The following is a 19,831-nucleotide window of genomic DNA, read 5'->3' as shown; positions in this document are numbered from 1 at the left end:
ACATTCTTGCAATATTCACACGACGATAATTAGCCAATATAAAAATTATCATCCGCATCAAATGACGTCACACACCCACGCAAAAATTGATATGGCATAAGCTAATAACCATAATATGAAGTAGTTTTACATACACTTTTTTTTCAGTCCAAGTTCAATATCAAGTTCCCAAAAATTGTAGGCCCTCCAAGGTCTACGGATCCCCCCCTTTTTTTGGTGCATTATCAAATCATCTGTATTCCTCAAAAGGGCAAGAGTTCCTAAAAGAGCAGGATCTCTCTTATATTTATAATCTTGGCAGACATGCTTCACACAATCTTGGCAGACATGCTTCACACTTTACACTAAGTGAAAAAGACCAAGACAAAAAGGATGATGAACAGGACCACCAAAAATAGTATCATCATAATCTGGCCTTTTGCACCAGCCTTCTTCATAACCATAGCCACCTTTTTCTGCAACGAAATTAGTCCGGACATTTTCATCCTTTATGAGACCACTAATATATGCCGATTGCCAAGCTAAATACATTACAGCTAAACTCACTCCGCAGAAGTTGGAAACAATGATAGGTTCAGGATACATGGAAGGACTCACCTGAACAAAGTCAAGACGGTTTGATGTGCTGTCCATTTCCGTGCCCAATTCATCGATGATTTTTTCCTGGACATAAAATATTTATTATCGAGCCATTCATCGTGCTCTTTTAGTCTTTTAAAGATTTATTCAATTTCTTTTATACATTATATAGATGTGATATTTTAGCATAAAATGCTGTAATTGGCTAACTGCAATTGAGTGACATAAAAAGTTGGTCTAAAAATATAAACAACACATTCAAAGTTTTTACTCATCAAGTAATACTCTTCAAAAATCATGTGCACTGTAATAATTCCAATCATTTTCTGCCATTGAATTGTCGTCAAGGCACTAGACAAAAATGCAACTTGTAAAATCGAGTGACCATAGAATTTTACCTGTTGAAGGAGCTCTTCGTGTATAGTAAGCCCAACACCTCCAATTCTCTGCACACTTGCACTAAGTTCATCCAACTCCTCATCCTGTTGCCTATAAACAAAATTTTCCACAATACAAGTTAAAACAAGATATATATCAGTACATGGTAAGGATATCCTAAGAATTCTTATTGCCTGTAAGAAATAAGAAAATAAGCAAGCAGTGGATGAGTAAAAAAGGTAAAGGTGTTGAAGAAAGAAAAGGTACCCTACTTTATAAGAAGCAACTGTCTATCTGATTCTGATGCAATGAAATCATCATTATCATTGGCAGAGTAAGGGTCGGGTCTATCTGTCCCAAACGGATGTGGCAGCTTCATTAGCTCTCGGCGCATCGCATTTGCAGATGTGGTGCCAGTACCATTTGTCTCCTTTCCTCTTGTAAGGGCCTTCTTTACCGTGCTCACCTAAAAAAAATAACCCAATAATTTAGAAGAGTTGCATTAGCTTGTAGAGAGGTAAAATGCTACTAAATAACGAGCATGTCAAGAATACACAAAAGACCTGGCTATAAAATCCAATAGCAAATAAATATAATTTTAAATGAATACTTCTCCAAGAACCAATATTAGTATATTACAAGATATAATTGTAGAATACATTCAATACAATTATACCAAAAATACCTGAGTACGTGCATTGCTGGTCCATCTCCTTCGTTTTCCAAGTTCTGTCTCATCAATGCCATATAAAGCAGGATCCCTAGCTGCTACAGCAATCGTTTTGTCCAATTCATCCACCTTCCTATCAAGAAAGTAGGCTTTCAGCGGTTGCAGGGAACGTTGAAACAAAGAACAATTAGACATGTGAAATTCATAATAAGCCTTATTTCTTATAGTGTTGGTATAAAACAATGATCTGTGGTTATTATCCAAACACAGCATTGGAAAATTTTTTAAATGTTGATAAACTCTCATCCACCATATAGATAACAACATTAAAGTTCAAAGAGAAATGCTAAATAATACACTCTAAATTACACTCTTTTGAACTCTTAAATCATTCAATGAATGACATGTATTCCACTAAAATTAAAATATTTTAAAATATAAAATAATTGAATAATATCCATATATGATGCATTAATGAAGGAGACTGTAAAAGAGAGTCCAAAAGAGATTTCCTTAGCATTCATCAAGTTCAATTTACCCTAAAATCATCTGCTTACATTGAAAAGGAAATGTTATAGACATATTATGACATTAACAAGAGATAAACCAAAAGGTATAAATGCTATAATTCAGAATATACCTGCCACTCAATGCTCCCACAACTAGCAAGTAACTCTTTTGCAAGATGTACTTGCTCTCCAGTATTGGCAGGAATACGTTCCCAGTGATGAAAGGAAGAATGCAACTTGTCAATCTGACAAACAAAACAAAAAGAGCAGATAAACCCAACGTATAATAAAAATATCTAGTAGCCACACAACACCTTCTGGATATTTTTGGTATGCTAGTTTTAGTCAAAACGGCCATTTTCAGTTGACCCATCACAAGCTGGAATGAAATTTGAGAAAATCCATAAAATGATTGTCGTAACTTAAATAAAGGAGCTCTAATGATCTAAAGCACAAGTACTAATACTGACAATGCATAATAAATGGGATCTTAAAAAAGAATGCTTATATGATGTATTCATACGAAATCCTATAAATCATAATCAAATTGAAAACTTACAGATTCTTGAATCTCCTCTTTAACCACATAAAATGGGTCCTGAGCCGAAGGCATTCTTCAATTTAAGACTCAAACCTATTAAATTCATTCGCATGAAAAAAGAAAAAGAAAAAAACTTAAATTAGCCAAAAAGAACTGCTGCAAGAATATTAATTAAAAAAATTAAAAAAGGGATATCAGCAAATTTAGAACCAAACAGAATAAAAACTAAACAGTTTTCCACAAAGACTCGATAAGAACTTGATATAGATTAGTTGAAAAACAAACCGAAAATCAGCTTAGGAGAGAGTGTGATCAGAGATAGAAATAACATAGTAATCAAATATTTATTAAAAACTAAAAAGAATATTTTAAAATCGCTTGACAATTAGCGTAATGCAAACAGATCTAGTTACGATTTCGCCGCAAAAATGGAAAAAAAAAAAACAAAATTCCACGATATGAATTTCGTCGAAGATCTAGCAAAATTTAAGAAATAATTAAAAATTGAGAAAAAATTAGAGATTATTAAAAACATACCTACTAAAAATTGAAGGAAAAGGAGTGTGTTTGAGGAATCGCAAGTGAGAATGGACCAAACCGGAGAAACGACCCTGATCTGTTAAGCTTTTTCGAAGAAGACGATGCTCCAAGACCCGAAGCAGCCAAACTTACTTTGCAACTAAGAAAATCTTTTGGGCTTTCCATCAGTTGGCCCATTATTGACCTCACAGTTCCGGCCCACCAACTTATAACAAGGAGTTTATATGATCAATTTATACCAAATATTTGCCCAAAATAAAAGAGAGAAATTTACATTATTTATTGTTTTTTATAATTTAATTACAAAAGTCACTTACAAAATTTTATTTATAAAAATAAATTACCACATCATCAAAAATATCGGATTCTAAAAGTAATATACTTGAATTTGAAACTTTTTCAAAATCCTGTTTTTATATATTTTTTTAAAAAAGTAACATTTTGATTAATTAAAATATTAATAAGTTACCAATTAGTTATTTTTTTAATGAAAAAAATTATTTTTATAGCATATTATTTTATATATTTTTTGGCTACCTCCAATATTTATTTTTTGAAACTTTTTTATCTTAAGACACTCATCAGTCATTTTGAAGTTATATTATGGTGTCTTATTACTTAAGATAATTTTATGTCGCCGATTAGTCATTTTTTAGAAATTAATGAGTTACAATAAAATATAACAAATTACTATATAGTTTATTATTAAAAGTTACTTTTAGTATACTATACAATAATTTTTTTTATATTCTATTTAAAAGTTACCAAATGTTGACTAATGATTTAGCCAACGACACGGAGTCACTAAAACGATAAGAGTTTATAAGCTGAATGCAAGAACTAAATGACACAAATGTTTTATAGTGGTTCGGCCCCAGAGATTGGTAATAACCTATGTCCACTTAGTGATTTTATTGATGTGAACCTTGAAACCTGTGATCAGCAAACTAGGGTTCACTAAGTTTCACAAGCTCCAAAGTGGAATACAAAAATCGAGTATAAAAACACTCGTTCTCTTTGAATACCCAATTCCTCCCATTTAAATGAATTCCATAAGTCCTATTTATAGGCTCAAGGATGTACATATGGGCCAATGAGCCGTGTTTAAACTTTGTGTAGAGTCCAAGAACTTTACTTAGCTAAGTTAGATAGTAGTATAATAGTAAAAATAGTATTATCTTTATAACTGTGGATTTTTGGTTCAGACCGGGATTTATTTGGACACTCGTAGTAGTACTTGTAGATTTTCTAAGTTTAACCTATAGTTTAAGAATATTAATTTTAACCTGAGGTTTGATTAATATGACTGATATTGAGGATAATATTTAGTATACTATAAGGTTTAAATAAGAACCAATAAGATTATAGCACATGTTATGTATGGGTTATTAATGATTAAGTATTTTGAGGATTAAATTTATTAATGGTAAAGTTTGAATGCTCTAAGGTCAGTTAGTAGCTTTGAAAACGTTGGAAGGCTTAGTCAAGGCTGTTTACTCAATTTGAATTAAGCTAAAAATGTGTAATTTCGTGTTTAAATAATCAGCGTATGCCGATATATCGCAGCACGAAGATACGAAAAACACGAAACGTGCACGACTGCCTCGGGCATACTAGCCCAAGCGATATATCGCCCCTCTCAGCACATTTTGAAAGTTTTCAAAATCGTTTCCCATTCAAACCTTCAACCTCTTGATAAGTCCAGTACCTTTCTAAACGAGTCTTCAGCCTTTGCTGAACGATAATTCAAATTATTTTCACTTAAAAAGCCATTATTTTTATTCAAGTTAAATGAGATCTTTTCATTCCTAAACTCTATAAATAGGACCTAGTACCCAGCCATTATTCATCTTTTACTCTAAGTTCAGAGGCTGCAAGTTGCTAGGTGAGTGTGAGAGTGTAAACACTTGGGTTGGGAATCATAAGCTTGATCATCATAAGCTTATCAAACACTTGGGAAGTAAGGTTTTATAGCATTTCGGTTCAAGGTTTAGATTGGTTTTACAAGTCTTCAAGGTATTTCCACACCCTAGTTCATTGGTATTATGTTATTTTCTTTCTCATAGTCTTCTACTCAGCCTTCTAACCTTATTCTTATTATGGTTAGGAAATCTAAGTTCTTGAGCACAAGGTTTTGGTAAGTATATTTTAATAGTATAGTTCCTTCATCTCTTTCATCTATTTTCTTCAATAGACTCACCCTTTCATAAATGGTCTTTTGGAGTGTTCCAAAGTCCCAACTTTGTCCTCATATCCCGGTAACTTTTGGTAAGGAAAATAGGACAGAATTTATGTGGTATATGCTTTGATATGTTATCTTATGTTTTTTTTATGTTATGAAATATGTTATGAAATATGTATGTTTGTAGGCTTGGACATATGACCTATATGACTAACAAGCCCTAACTAGATTATGGGCATATGACCTGCTTAGCTAGCAGGACCCCACTAATCTAATGGGCATATGACTTGTTTAGTCTATGGGACCCCAAGTATAATGGCCATTATAGTATGTATGTGATAAGTGTTATGTTATGTTTTATGTTATTTTTATGAAATTTATGTATATGAACTATGTGTTAGATTTTCCTTGCTGAGCATTAGGCTCATTCCTTTTTGTTTATATGTGCAGGAAAATAGTCTTAGTGGCGGGATAGGTTCATGGAAGCTTGGAGAATGTGTATTGAGGCGGAATGGATTCAAGAGCCGAGCGTTTCGATTCGAGGATGTAGTTTTGTTTCTTATGGTTTTTACATGTATTTTCCGCATTTTGTTATGTAAATCTCTTTTTAAATATGTCATGTTTTGATTTTAAAACAATGGGATCCCATATCCTAATCTAAATTTTATGTAAGTTTAACTCTTATTTTTACAAGTTTCTTAATAAAGTTATGGTATTTTCACTTGTAAGTTTGATTAAAGATTAGTATGTATAGTTTTCGTTAATGATCCAAAAGTCTAGAGTAGTTGGGTCATTGCACTTTGTTACAAGCATCTTTGAATAATAACAGAATTCATAATATTTCCACATAAAGAGGGTCAAATATCTTAGAAATATCCGACTTATAACTGTATTTGAATTTTGGCTTCGTTACTACGATCAGACTTGGTCGCATATATCAACATATCTTCTGTCGTACTATTCAGCATCTTTCTTGAATTTATCGAGCAGCTTGCTATCTTGGTCGTTGGTCGACCAGACTATCATCACTAAATAGTCACGTGCTATTCACGTGCACCCCGATCATGCCACGTCAGCAAGCAAATATTTTTTGGTTAAACATTTTCCCCCCAAGTTTATTTTAATGTGATCAAAATTTAATAAGCTTACTCAACCAGCAATCCATCCGACCTGTCACATCTGTCAGTATTTACTTTTTCAAAAAGGCAAGTAATCATGACCTTTACAGTTTCCTAGAAACATTATGACGGTTATTACGATTCTCCATGCATCGAAACCCTATTCCCATTATTACCTTCCATTACTTCCCCGAGCAGTATAAATATAAGCCTCTTCACCTTTTTTTCATTTTTTACCCGAACCTTCTCTCTCTTCAAGAATACTCAGAAAAACCTTCAAGAAAGAAAAATCCAGAGACTCCAGTGTGATCCAAGATGTTTTTGAGCAACTCCGAGCAAAACTTTCATGATTTCTCCCACAATGTACTCCAAGTAAGTTTTTGAATCCATCCTCTTTTCTTTGTAGCAATTTTCATGTATTCTGATCTTGATTCACGAGTTTTTGTAACTGGGTTTCTACTGTTCTTGAGAAATTTTTCGTTTATGGAAAAAATACATCAAACAACTATGCTAGAATAGAGATTTTAGGTAATATATCATACAAAACAACACTTAGAAGGAATATGGAATATAGGTACACCGATTTCGAGTCCAAAATCGAAGTGAAAATTTGATTTTGAGTATTTCAGAAAAACTGGGTTTTTCCCGCCTGTTTTCGAAGTTGAAAAGTTTTTCCAAAAAAACTTTTCACATTCACTTTTTGATATGTTTTTCCAACCGTCTCGCATGTTCAATGTGCTTTTATTATTAGGATGCTACTAGTCGTATAAAAGCTTAACTTTTATACACGAGCAACGTTATCCTTGCTTTTCTCTTTCTTCTATCTATTGATCGTAGATTCTCACTTCCCCTTTGATCTTCTCAGATATTCATGCACGATCCCTGGGGAGGTGAAAGACCAATAGATGATGACCTTCTCGCTTTGTTGTTTGAGGATCAAGAACAACCTTCTCTACCTTTTCCTGAGCCTGCAGCCTCACACCCAAATCCTATGACCAGTCCTCCTTACAATCTGTCACAGAACCAATCGAACATGGGTCGTGTCAAACACATTGCTCGTAGAAAAAGAAAACCACAAACTCTCCTTCCAACCAACCTGCAACCAATGCCGAGGGTCCGTCAAGCGATCCTCAACCTTTAAAATTTTCACCACCAGATATACAGCCCAAAGCTCGTCCCTGTGATGGCCCTCGAGCAGAGGTAGAGTGGTACATTGCTCCTCCTAGCGTCATATCGACCAGGATGGTGGCAAAATATCCCAAGAAGTATGGGCTTCCTGGGATTACTCTGTACAAACCTACACCCGACCAGAGGGCAAACATGCTCGGAGGTGCCTATAGCACTAGTCGAGGTATCATATAGAAGTGGGGGCAATCTTGTCCTTGCATGACTTTTTCCGGGGGGTGGCCAATTATTTCGAGGTCGCCCCTTTCCAAATAACATCCAATGGATATAGAGTACTTGCAACACTCTATATCTTATATAATCATAAAAAAAATGGCATGTGCCTACCCCTCACAAGATCAACAATCTTTTCGATCTCAAATCCAACCCCAATTAGAACAACACGGGGTTCTTCCATTTCTACCACCAGGAATTCGCTCGCACATTCCTGAGTGACATTACCTACAAGTCCAATGTAGGAAGGTACTTCCAATAGTACTTCCTCATGACCGAGTTGGTTGCATACAACATGGCATTCACACGGGGAGGTAAACTTTTAATCTCTGATCGACATTTATCCAGTTATTTTTCATCTTTCCTTGTCCTTAGTTGTTTTGTGTTGTATCTAGGTCCATGGCACCAACCAAACCCCACTCCAGAAAATGGATATAAGAGCCACAGCCCTGGCCAGCATGATGACTAAAGAAAAAAGCGTCAAGGAGCTAGTCACGGAGAACAACTTAAGGCTGGTTGGCCTCTTAGAACCTCACCAGGAAGTGAGGGAATCCACCGCGGGGAGTGCCACTGGAGAGAGCACTGAAGAACAAGAAAACCCCGAGCAGCAGCAAGATGTGTCATAACCCTAGAGGCGCCGACCAATGGGAGTGACCATTCGAGAACCTACCCCCAACACTCGAGCAGCTAATACCCTTCCCCATCATGGAGGGGAAAACAAAAACTAACAGAATATACTCGTCCCATACTCGAATCTTTCGATGAGAACGGTATAGATTTCTCACTCTTAAACAAACTGCCTATCCCTTATCATTTATTTGACAGGGATGGCAACTTTAAATTTACGACCAGTAGTTTTAGCTCAGACTTCTTTGAGGTAGATAGTGAGTGTAGCAGTAGTTCTTTAGATAATGTAGTGACTTGTAATAATAGTTCGAGTATATTACTTAGAATTTCCTTTTAGTTTGTTTCTTTATTGCGCCAAATTATTTCGTGACATATTTGCTCGTTTGTTTTTGTTTTGTAGTCATGCCATCTGACGGCGCCTTCGATATCTACGCTTCTGTATACACTCCAGCGAGCAAGAAGAAGTCGAGCGGAAGAAACCCTGGAGAAGGTAGTGGGGAACCTTCAAGAAAAAGGGCTCAACCTGATGCCCCTCCAGCACTCATTCCTTCTAGATCAACTACACCTCATCCTCCTCATCCTCCTCCTTGCACCGATCCCACCATCGACCAGACATGGAAATCTTTGGCTGCAGAATTGCTGAGCAATGCCTATAGCTCTAAACACGACAATCTGCAGAGATTGAGTAAGCACTGTCGCACCCAATAGGCCTTTGCCTGTCTTCCTTCATTGATACCCAACCAGGTCCTTGCTCGTGGGTTCAATGAACTCCTCAGTGTATTGTGTTTTAGTCGAACAACATTTCCTTTGATTAGCTCTAAAAGCTTCATTCTTCTACTATTCGCAGGGTATCTTGACCAGGAATAACAGCTGGTGCCATGCTAATGAAGTCGATGTAAAGCATGCCGAGGAGATCAAGGCATGGGAAGCCAAGTTTAGGCAGCTAACAAGGAGACCAAGGCATGGGAGGCCAAGGTCAAAGAAGCTAAAGACAAAGTTGTCGTTTTAACCGATGAGCTGAAGAAAAGCCAAGAAGATCTGGTCAAGGCTGTTGCTGCAAAGGAGAAGTTTAAGGAAGCCTCCGAGACTAATTACAAGGAGGTAGCCAAGCTTCAAGAGGATCTGGAGGCAAGCATGAAGGAAGCCACTGGTCTAGAGGAGCAAGTCAAGCTACTCGAGGAGAAAAACTCCCAAAACTTGGAGAGCTTCCGAGGAGCCACCTTCAACTGCTTCTACATGTTTTGGAAGAACAATCCAGAGGAAAACTGTGACTACCTTCCCGAGCAGATAAAACAAGCTTAACTCGCCAAGTGTGCTGCTCCCCTTGAGGAGGAGAAAAATGCTCAAAATGCCTTCAATTCTCTTGAAATTTCCTTGTTGATAGGCATCGATGGTGTTGAAGAAGAAGTCGGACCTTCAGTTGACCAACAACCTCAGCAGGACCCCCCTTCAGCTGCACAGTAAACTATTTGTTTATGTAATTAAAATACCCGAACAAACTGTTCGCGGTGTTAAGACAATTTGCTACCTAAGGAAGCTTTACTTTTCTTTTAATATTTTTAATTACATCCAAGCAGCAGTTGCTCGCGGTATAAAGACATTTTATTGTGATATTATAATATATTCTCATTGCTATTATAACATCTGCTCGTATGACCGAACTTAGCATAACACTTTATTAAGATTTCACAAAATTGACTAAATTTTTTTAAAAATACTCAAGTGTCATAGTATGCTTTCCCTTATTTTTCTCATGTGTTTACATATGTTTATATTGATATGCTTTGATTGCTTAGTATCTTCTGTTAGGAGTATGTCCTGAAAGCATGTAAAAGGCATTTATTATTTTGATGAATAAATAAATACAATGGTCTATTATTGTTATATTTAGATTATTAAATTATTGTTTGAATAATTTTGTAAATATCAGAAAAATTCCATATTCATTATTGAGGATGTGATCCTGTATTAGTACGAGAGAATTAAGATCACATGAATGAATAAAAATAGTCAACAACAACAAATTGGAGTTATTGAATTCTTTAATTGGGGTTGTAAGTACGGTTTTCTGAGTATCATGTTGATACAAATAATCTAGATTCAGATTATTGATGTGGTAAGACATCTCGGTAAAGGTGCTTTATATAATATGATTATATATGACATGGACTGATATGAATAAAAGTCTTTATCCAAAAACCATTTAATAATAAAGACTTGTAATTCATATCATAACTGATGATCATTTATAAATCAACATAAATCTTGAGTGTTCATGAACTCATGTTCATGTTTATTAAATCTTTTGATTCATTCGTTAAGGTCTCTTCATAGAATGAGGCTAATGACTTTTATTTTGGAGATTTAATATCATGAATGGCTGGGAACATGTATCAACAATACGGAATCTAATCTTTCCTAACGGATCGTACATTAGTTCCCTTAAGGGTTAATTCTGGAACTGAATGATTTTGAGCTCAAATCTATAATTAGATTATAGATTAATTATTCACTAGTGAATTAATGGTACTTAAAGAATAAGAAGTAAATTAGAAAGGTAAAATGATAATTATTCCATTCTAATTTATGAACTAATTAATTAGAGGGTTGAACTATTGTAAGATGGTTATATCAATGGACGACTTAAAATAAGATTTCTATAAAAGTATATCTATAACATAAAGAGTGCACTTCTGAATTTATAGTGGAGAAATATCATAATTAATAAATTAACTATTATAATTAAAGAGTTTAATTATTTAGTTTCAATTTATTGGAGCTTAATGTTATAGGTCCATGGTCCTCGAAATGGCTCAAACAAACATTGACAAAGATAAATACAAAAATGGGCAAAATAACTTATTTGATAAGTAAAATATTATTCTATGCACTAAACATAATTATTGTATAATTATGTGTAATTAATTAATTATTTGATTTAACAAAAATATAATTAATTTTGAATTATTTTATTTTTGGGATTTTTGATATTTAAATAATAAGAAAAATTGGGGAAAATCACATGCCTTCCTTGGCATGTGATACACGTGTAGCACAGTGCGAGTCACTGTGCTGCACACACAAGAAGCTTCTAGAAGTTTATTTGTTCCACAATTTTAGTTATTTAAATATTAAATAAATAATGAGATATTGTAATATGATTAAAATATTATTATTTAAACAAAATCTGATAACTGATTAGTTATTTTCAAATTGTTTAAAATAACTAATATTTTATTTTTAATATATTGGATATATTAAATATAGGAGATCAGTTTTTTCAGAGCGATACTTTTCAATGATAGAAAATATATCGTGAAATCTCCCTGAGAGAAATAGAACAGTGATACAAGCATAGGTCACTGTTCTTCAAAACTTAGGTCCAAACTTTATCAGATCTCATGTGTTGAGAACATCTGATAAATAGATTTTGCCTATTGTTTTGTATAGCGAGCCCACACTCGTTCTTTGTGTGTTGAGAACATTTTGGAAGATCCTAGTGTGGAATCTCAAGGATTTTTGCCGTACAAAAAGATAGCAGCAAGGAAGGACTTGAGGTAATTTTCTATTCATATCTTTGATTCAATATATATATATATGTATGTGAAGAAGTAGATCTAGAAATCTTGTGGGGTTAAATTAACAATTTTGATTGTTGTTCCGCTGCGTATAATCTCTGATTTGATCTATAAAAACCAACATCTTATATGCCCCCCAAGTGATCGAGGAGCTTAAGGTTCTCAGTCACTTGCAATGACCAATACCTGTTCGAACATTACTACTCGCGTACTTATAAATGATCAATGATAATATAGCAAAACAACAGATGTAATGAGAAAATACTTGTAATAAATACAATAATTGGCAAGAATAACTGGCTGCACACAGTTCCTTTTATTTCTCGTAATAAAATGGATAGGATTTGTGTCTATCCGAGTGATCAAAAATTGATCTTACACTTATAAGCGACCAGCCATCCAACTGGCTAGCCCTTGTTCACAAACTTGTAAAAAGTAAAATTAATACAAGCCAATTCTTTAAAAAGAATTGTTCATTGATAATACTTGTGCATGGGTTCTCCATTCCAATAGTGAGGAACGAGATCTCCATTTAAGCGAGCAACTTTGTATGTGACTGGTTGAAGAATTTCTTCAATTTGATATGAACCTTCCCAGTTTGGTCCGAGTACTCCAGCAGCCTAATCGCGAGTGTTAAGAAAAACTCTTCTAAGTACGAAATCTCCCACGTCAAATTTTCTTTCGTGTACTTTAGAGTTAAAATATCGAGCGACCTTTTGTTGGTATGCTGCAACTCGAAGTTGAGCTTGCTCGCGCCTTTCGTTGACCAAGTCCAAATACTCCATCAATAACTGATTATTCATGCTCTGGTCATATGTCAGCCTTTTATGTGATGGTGGATCTAACTCAACGGGTAACATAGCTTCATACCCATAGGCCAAGGAAAATGGTGTATGGCTTGTTATTGTTCGGTGAGATGTCTTGTATGACCAAAGTACTTCTGAAAATTGTTCTGACCTCGCTCCCTTTGCTTCTTTGAGCCTTTTCTTCAGTGTGTCCTTCAGAGTTTTGTTAACAGCTTCAACCTATTCGTTGGCTTGTGGATGAGCAACTGACGAAAAGCTCTTTGTGATACCATGTTGCTCTCAAAAATAAGTGAAAAGGTTGCTGTCAAATTGTGTGCCATTATCTGAGACAATTTTTTTTGGCAACCCATATAGGCATACAATGTTTTTGACAACAAAATCCAATAGTTTCTTGGTCGTGATTGTTGTGAATGGCTCAGCTTCAACCCACTTAGTAAAGTAGTCGACAACAACTACTACATACTTGACATTCCCTTTTCCTGTAGGCAAAGATCTGATTAGGTCAATTCCCTAAATCATGAATGGCCATGGGCTTTGCATCTATTTGAGCTCATTTGGGGCTGCTCGAGGTATCTTGGAAAATCATTGGAATTTGTCACACTTTTTAACAAATTCCACAGAATCTTCAACCATTGTAGGCCAGAAATACCCTTGCTAGAGAATTTCTTTGACAAACTTTGCCCCTAGCGTGATCTCCACAGAAACCTTCATATACTTCTTGCATCAATTATTTAGCCTTTTCCTTAGAGACACACTGTAATAAAGGCATTGAGTATCCTCATCTATATAAGACTCCATCAATCAAAATAAGCCGAGTCGATTGCCTTTGAAGCATCCTCGCCTTATTCCTATCTGCTGGAAACAATCCTTGTTCGAGATATTGTATGATGGGAGTCATCCATGTATCAGACACTTGTATTACTAGCGAGGATTCTTTCGCTTGAATGCTTGGTGCTAATAAACGTTCGACCGGTACTATGCTCAAAGTATCAGCATCTTTGGCACTTGCTAACTTGGCTAAGGCATCGACGTTTGAATTCTGGTCACGAGGTACTTGCTAGAGAGTATACTTCTCAAATTGTGCTAGTAAATCTTTTGCCTTGTTTAGATAAGCAACCATCTTAAGACCCCTAGCCTGATATTCTCCAACAAGCTGATTAAGTACTAGTTGAGAGTCACTGTATATTTCTAGTGACTTTATGTTCATATCCTTGGCTAATCTTAATCCTGCGACTAGAGCCCATACTCGACTTCATTATTGGAGGCTGTAAAGTTGAATCTGATCGCGCAGTGAAACCAATTCCCTTCCGGGGTGATTAAGATTAGCCCTGCCCCGAGTTGTGCTCGTTAGAGGACCCGTCTACGAACAGTTTCCAGGCAGGGTTTGTTTTTGATCATCGGTCTCTATTATCGGTTCGCTGGCAAGGAGTCCGGTGAATTTTCAGCGACGAAATCCGCCAAGGCTTGCACCTTTATTACTGCTCATGATTCATATGAAATTTCAATCTGCCCCAACTCAACAACCTATTTTAATAGTCGACCATAGACTTCTAGTTTTTGTAAGACTGGTCGTAGTGGCTGGTCTGTGAGCACTATTATGGGGTGAGCTTGAAAGTAGGGTCGTAGTTTTCTAGATGCCAGTATCAAGCAGTAAGCCAATTTTTTTATAGGCGGATATCGTAATTCTACTCCCACTAGCCTTTTGCTTATGTAGTATAATGCTTTTTGAATGTTGTCTTCCTCTCTGATTAAAACAACATTAGCTAACATACTCTGTTATGGGTAAGTAGATGTACAAAGTCTCTCCTTCGATCGACTTGGACAAAATGGGCGGTTGTGACATGTGGGCTTTGAGTGCCTGAAAGCCTGTTCACATTCCTCTGTCCCTTCAAACTTTTAGACCTAGATATGAATATACTCATGGCAGCAATTCTTCCTATCTGGCTTTGTACATCTTTGACTTTGGCTGGTGACTGCATCTCTATCAGTGCTTGAATCTTTTCAGGATTGGCTTCGATTCCTTGCAAGTTTACTATGAATCCCAAAAAATTTCCTGATCCAACACCACATGAGAACTTTAGAGGATTTAGCTTCATTTGATAATTTTTCAGGACATTGAAACATTCCTGTAGGTCCTTGATGTGTTCACCAACCCTTTTTGACTTGACCAGCATATCGTCGACATAGACCTCCATGTTGTTGTCGATCAACTCTTTGAACATGTGGTTGACTAGTCTCTGTAGTCGCACTAGCATTTTTCAAACCAAAGGGCATTACTTTGTAGCAGTGTAGTCCCGTATCTGTTCAAAAGCTAGTGTGATCTTCATCAGGTGGATGCATACTAATTTGATTATAGATGGAATATGCGTCCATGAATGATAAAACTTCATGTCCTGATGTAGCATCGACCAACTGGTCGATTATTGGAAGTAGGAAACAATCCTTCGGGCAGGCTCTATTTAGGTCTTTGAAATCCACGCATGTCCTCCACTTACCATTTGGCTTGGGAACTGGTACAGGATTAGAGACCCATGATGGATAAAATGCTACCCTAATGAATCCATTTTCCTTCAACTTTTCAACTTCTTCTTTTAAGGCATTAGTTTTATCTTTGTCGAGTAAACTTCTTTTTTGTTATACAGGAGGATGATTTCTGTCTATTTTTAAGACATGGCTGATCACTATTGGGTCTATCCCAACCATATCCTTATGCGACCAGGAAAAGACCTCCTGGTGCCTCCTTAGAAACTCCACCAATTTGTTTTTTATAGTTGTCTCTAAGTTTTCACCGACTTTCACAACCCTGGTCAGATCTTTCTCTTCTAGTTGGACCTCCTAGAGGTCCTCCACAGGCCCCATGTTTTCTTCAAAATCCCCAAAGCGAGGATCGAAATCCCTATCCTCACTTTGGGCAACGCCCTATTTGGTGACTTGTTCACCTGATCGGGATTGCATCTCATATACCTTTAGCATCCTTTTTTCAGCTCTGCTTCCCGATCCGCCTCTTCTTGCCTTTGTGATCGAGGAATTGTAGCATTCTCTAGCTTCTCAAAAGTTTCCCAACACGCACCCAACTCCTGCATCGGTTGGAAACTTCATGGCCAGATGCCAGATCGAAGTTATGGCTCAAGATCGACGAGTATGGGCCTTCCAATCACAACATTGTATGTGGATGGACATTCAACTACTATAAAAGTAGTGAGCAATGTCCTGTTCATAGGTGTAGTTCCTGGTGTGACTGGGAGTCTGATCGACCCTGTTGGTGCTAGCCCTTTGCTAGAAAAACCATAGATGGTTTGGTTGCATGGCTCTAAATCTTGCACTGACAATTTCATTCTTTCCAGTGAAAACTTGTACAAAATGTTGACTGAGCTTTCTATATCTACCAACACTCATTTTACCATCATGTTGGCGATTTGAACATCCACGACCAGAGGATTTGAGTGGGGAAATCGGACATGTTGTGCGTCTAGCTCGGAGAAAGTTATCAGCTCTTCCTCTGTTCGAGCTTTTTTGTGAGTTCACTCCTTGACACTTAACATTTTGATGTCTTGATCGTGACATAGGGTTCTGACATATCTCTCCCTTGACTTACCACTGTCACCTGATATATGTGGTCCTCCACAGAAGGTCAGCAATGTACCAGCGACAAAAGCTGGCTGTAGAGGATGTGAGTGTTGGCGTACATGTGCTTGCTCAATGCCTCCTGCTAAGAAGTACCCTGTGGCATCCAAATCTTGCTAATAAGGCTTGGGGCCTTAATTAGCGTGCCTGGAGGGCAATAAGTGATTTATTATATTAATATGTGAATTTGATGAGTATGTGATTAGAAATGCATGTTTAGGTGAATTAAAAATGCATGTGGACCCTATTTTATTATTAGGGGCATGTGTGTAATTTTAGCCCGTTGAGGGTATAAATGCAATATTGTGAATATTGTGATCTTTACCACGTGTGAGTGGTGATATATTTGTGATGCACGATCCGAGACAGTCCTAGGGAGCAGATTAGCTAGGAAGTCACAATGGGACCCAATACCCGACTCTACGCGAGTCAAGGGGTATTCGAGCATTAGACATTTTACTGGGTTATCGGGTTATGAAAATATATATTTGGAGATATATTTGAAGATATAACGTTTAGGAGGGAATGTTAGGGAAATTTACCATTTTGCCCTCAAGGACGTTTTTGGTACCCCGAGCCTTGGAAGTAACTTAAGTGACTTAGGCTACGTAAGACAAAGCAGAGAAACACTTAGAATTTTCCTAAACCAACCCTATCTTCTTCTCTCTCCCTCTTGTTTTCTCTAAACTTTACCAAGGGAAACATTGAAGCTTAAGCAAGGAATTGGAGCTCTAGACTTGAGGATTAGCTCAGCTTTAACTTGTGGATTCAAATAGAGGTTAAGGTAAGTTTTAAATTGTGATTCTAGCCATTAAATTCTGTAGTTCTTGGCTGAGTTTTAGCTTTCTTGAGTCTTTGAAGTTGAAGATTGAATTTGGGATTTGATGAGGTTTTAAGCTAGCTTTTTGTTAGGTTTTGTTGCTGGGATTATTCTAGAACTACTGTGAAGATTAAATTGAGTTGTGGGATTGATTTTGGATTTAATTGGCTGGGTTTTGGTTGTGAAAATGGGGGACTTTTCTGGGTTCGAAGGGTCGGGCCGTGGCATTGTTCTTGGTGAGCCGCGACCCTCTAGAACAGAAGGGAGGCCAAGATGAAGGGCGGGCCGCGACACCCCTTCTGTTGGGCCGTGGCGCGCGTCTGCAAAAGTGGGAGGCTGAGCCTCTGGTTGAGGCGGGCCGCGACACAAGGACTTGGCTGCGACACTTAGTGGGATTTTGGACCCCGAGAAGGTTTTAGGCTCGGGAATCCAAAAGTTAAGGCTCAGGGTGGATTTTATCACCCGGATTGATAGAATTCAAGGTCCCAGAGACTAGAATTATAACCCAAAGTTATGTAATGGATTAGAATTTGATGGATGGATGTTGTTGACATGTTGTGACTAGGTTTTCAGCGAGGCTTAGACTAGGGGATGTGTTCAGGATATCGATGCTCGGAAAGCTTGGGACACAGGTAAGAAAACTGTTGTACTCTTAGAGCAAGGCGTGACCCTAAAGTTTGTATTGCAGGGCACGACCCTATGTGATTGTGTTGCAAGGCGTAGCCCTATAGATTATGTTTGTATTTTTTTTATGTGTTTGTTAAATTTATGGTATATGTTGCTTATCTATAAATGTATGGCAAGGGCCAGGAACGGTGAAAGCCGAGAACGGCAAGGGCCAAGAATGGCGAAGGCTGAGAACAGCAAGGCCGAGTATGGCAAGGGGCCGGGAGCAGCATTAAGCATGCAGAGTTCAAGTTTCTAGGGTGAGACCCTTCTCGGATGCTTGGGACATCCTCACGGTGTAGATTGCAAACCTAGGGCTTGCCTGGTAAAGCGCTTGGGATGGCATGGCCGTTATGTGTTTAGCCTGTTGGCGACTTTTTTTTATGCTGATTGATAGTTTTGCGTATGTTAATTGTTTGTGTTGAGTTTTCTTGCTGGGATTTGACTCACGGGTGCTCTATGGTGTAGGTAAGGGCAAGGGAAATGTCGACCAACCATGAGTATGGAGAGTGTGAAGCGGTGTGTACATGTTCGGCCTGCTTGGATGCCACGGCCAGGGGTATTTTTGGGAGATGATATGTATTGAACCTAATTTTGTCGTCTAGTCGACTTTAATCATATTTTGAGTTGTAAATATTTCTAAATAGTATTTTGGGATCCCAAATGTATAACGCTTTATAATTTCAATGAATGACAACATTTTCAAATTATATGACTTTTATTATCGTTTAGCTACACTTTTAACATAAAACCTCGATTAATGAGTTAATTGCACGTTTTAAACTCACTTAGTAATGGCTCTAAGGAATTAGGGTGTTACAACTTAGTATCAGAGCGAGCTAAGGTTTATGGTTCCTGGAGATTGACCGAACATGTACGCTCGCTGTCAGTGACAAGCTCGACTCAGGGTTGGTTGGTAATGATTGAATTATATGCTTGATTATGTGTTTAAGTGCCTTGTTTTCCTGATTATTTTATATAGAGCATGATGAATGAGTTAACATATGCATGATGCTAGGGCATGGCCCCTTGAGTGATGTATGTTATTTGTGTTATGTGGACTGCTTTTTATGGTTGGTTGATGTGAACTGGGAGGGGGTTTTGGATGTTGTTATCATGCCTGATGAGTGGCGTCGTTGATTGTAGGCATATTGTTGAGATGCCTTGACAATCATCCAAACTCCGCGACATTAGGTCCGAGTATGACAACTAGGGTCAGGACCCTTCACTTGCCCCATAGAATTGGCAACAGATGTTTGTCGAAATGGAAGTCAGACTGCATCAAACAGAGGAAGAACTTCGACAGCTGAGGCAACAGGCCCCTCCTCAGGGCACCAGGTTGCAAGTTCAGCAGGCTGTGGCACCAGTGCCAGTTCAACCTGTTATGGAGAATAAGTGGGAGCCTTTGTATGAGAGGTTCAGGAAGCAACATCCTCCAACCTTTGAGGGTGGACCAGACCCACTGCGGGCAGAGCAATGGATGAATATGATTTCTTCCATCTTGGATTTCATGAGGGTGGAAGGGAACGAGAGGGTAGCTTGTGCCAACTACATGTTCAGAGAGGATGCCTGCATCTGGTGGGATGTAGTGACACAGAGAAAAAATGTTGCAGTTATGACCCTGGAAGAGTTCAGAAACATCTTTATTGAGAAGTATTACAGTGTTGCAGTCCAAGCTACAAAGGTTGATGAGTTTACCAATCTAACTCAGAACCGAATGACAGTTACTGAGTACGCCTTGAGATTTGACTGATTGGCGAAGTTCGTGCCAGACTTGGTGCCAACTGATGTAGCA

General features: G+C 37.4%; 1 protein-coding gene across 2 annotated transcripts; it reads right to left on the bottom strand.

The window, feature by feature from the left end:
- Positions 1-92: 92 nt before the first annotated feature.
- Positions 93-3,367, bottom strand: LOC133782451 (syntaxin-61). 2 transcript variants are annotated; one of them, XM_062221764.1, is made up of 8 exons: positions 3,215-3,367; positions 2,696-2,770; positions 2,268-2,381; positions 1,643-1,760; positions 1,230-1,423; positions 978-1,068; positions 598-663; positions 93-455 (listed from the first exon to the last, which is right to left on the bottom strand). In XM_062221764.1, the coding sequence occupies exons 2-8, from the start codon at positions 2,722-2,724 to the stop codon at positions 345-347; spliced, it is 723 nt and encodes a 240-aa protein (XP_062077748.1). In that variant the 5' UTR covers positions 2,725-2,770; positions 3,215-3,367; the 3' UTR covers positions 93-344. The 2 variants fall into 2 exon arrangements, with proteins under 2 accessions (XP_062077748.1, XP_062077747.1); XM_062221763.1 differs by having other exon boundaries at positions 1,643-1,756.
- Positions 3,368-19,831: the final 16,464 nt, after the last annotated feature.

The sequence above is a fragment of the Humulus lupulus genome, chromosome 6 (genome assembly GCF_963169125.1).
Source record: "Humulus lupulus chromosome 6, drHumLupu1.1, whole genome shotgun sequence".
Classification (NCBI taxonomy): domain Eukaryota; kingdom Viridiplantae; phylum Streptophyta; class Magnoliopsida; order Rosales; family Cannabaceae; genus Humulus; species Humulus lupulus.
The sequence above is the reverse complement of the archived record's forward strand: the minus strand, read 5'-3'. Positions and strand labels throughout refer to the sequence as shown.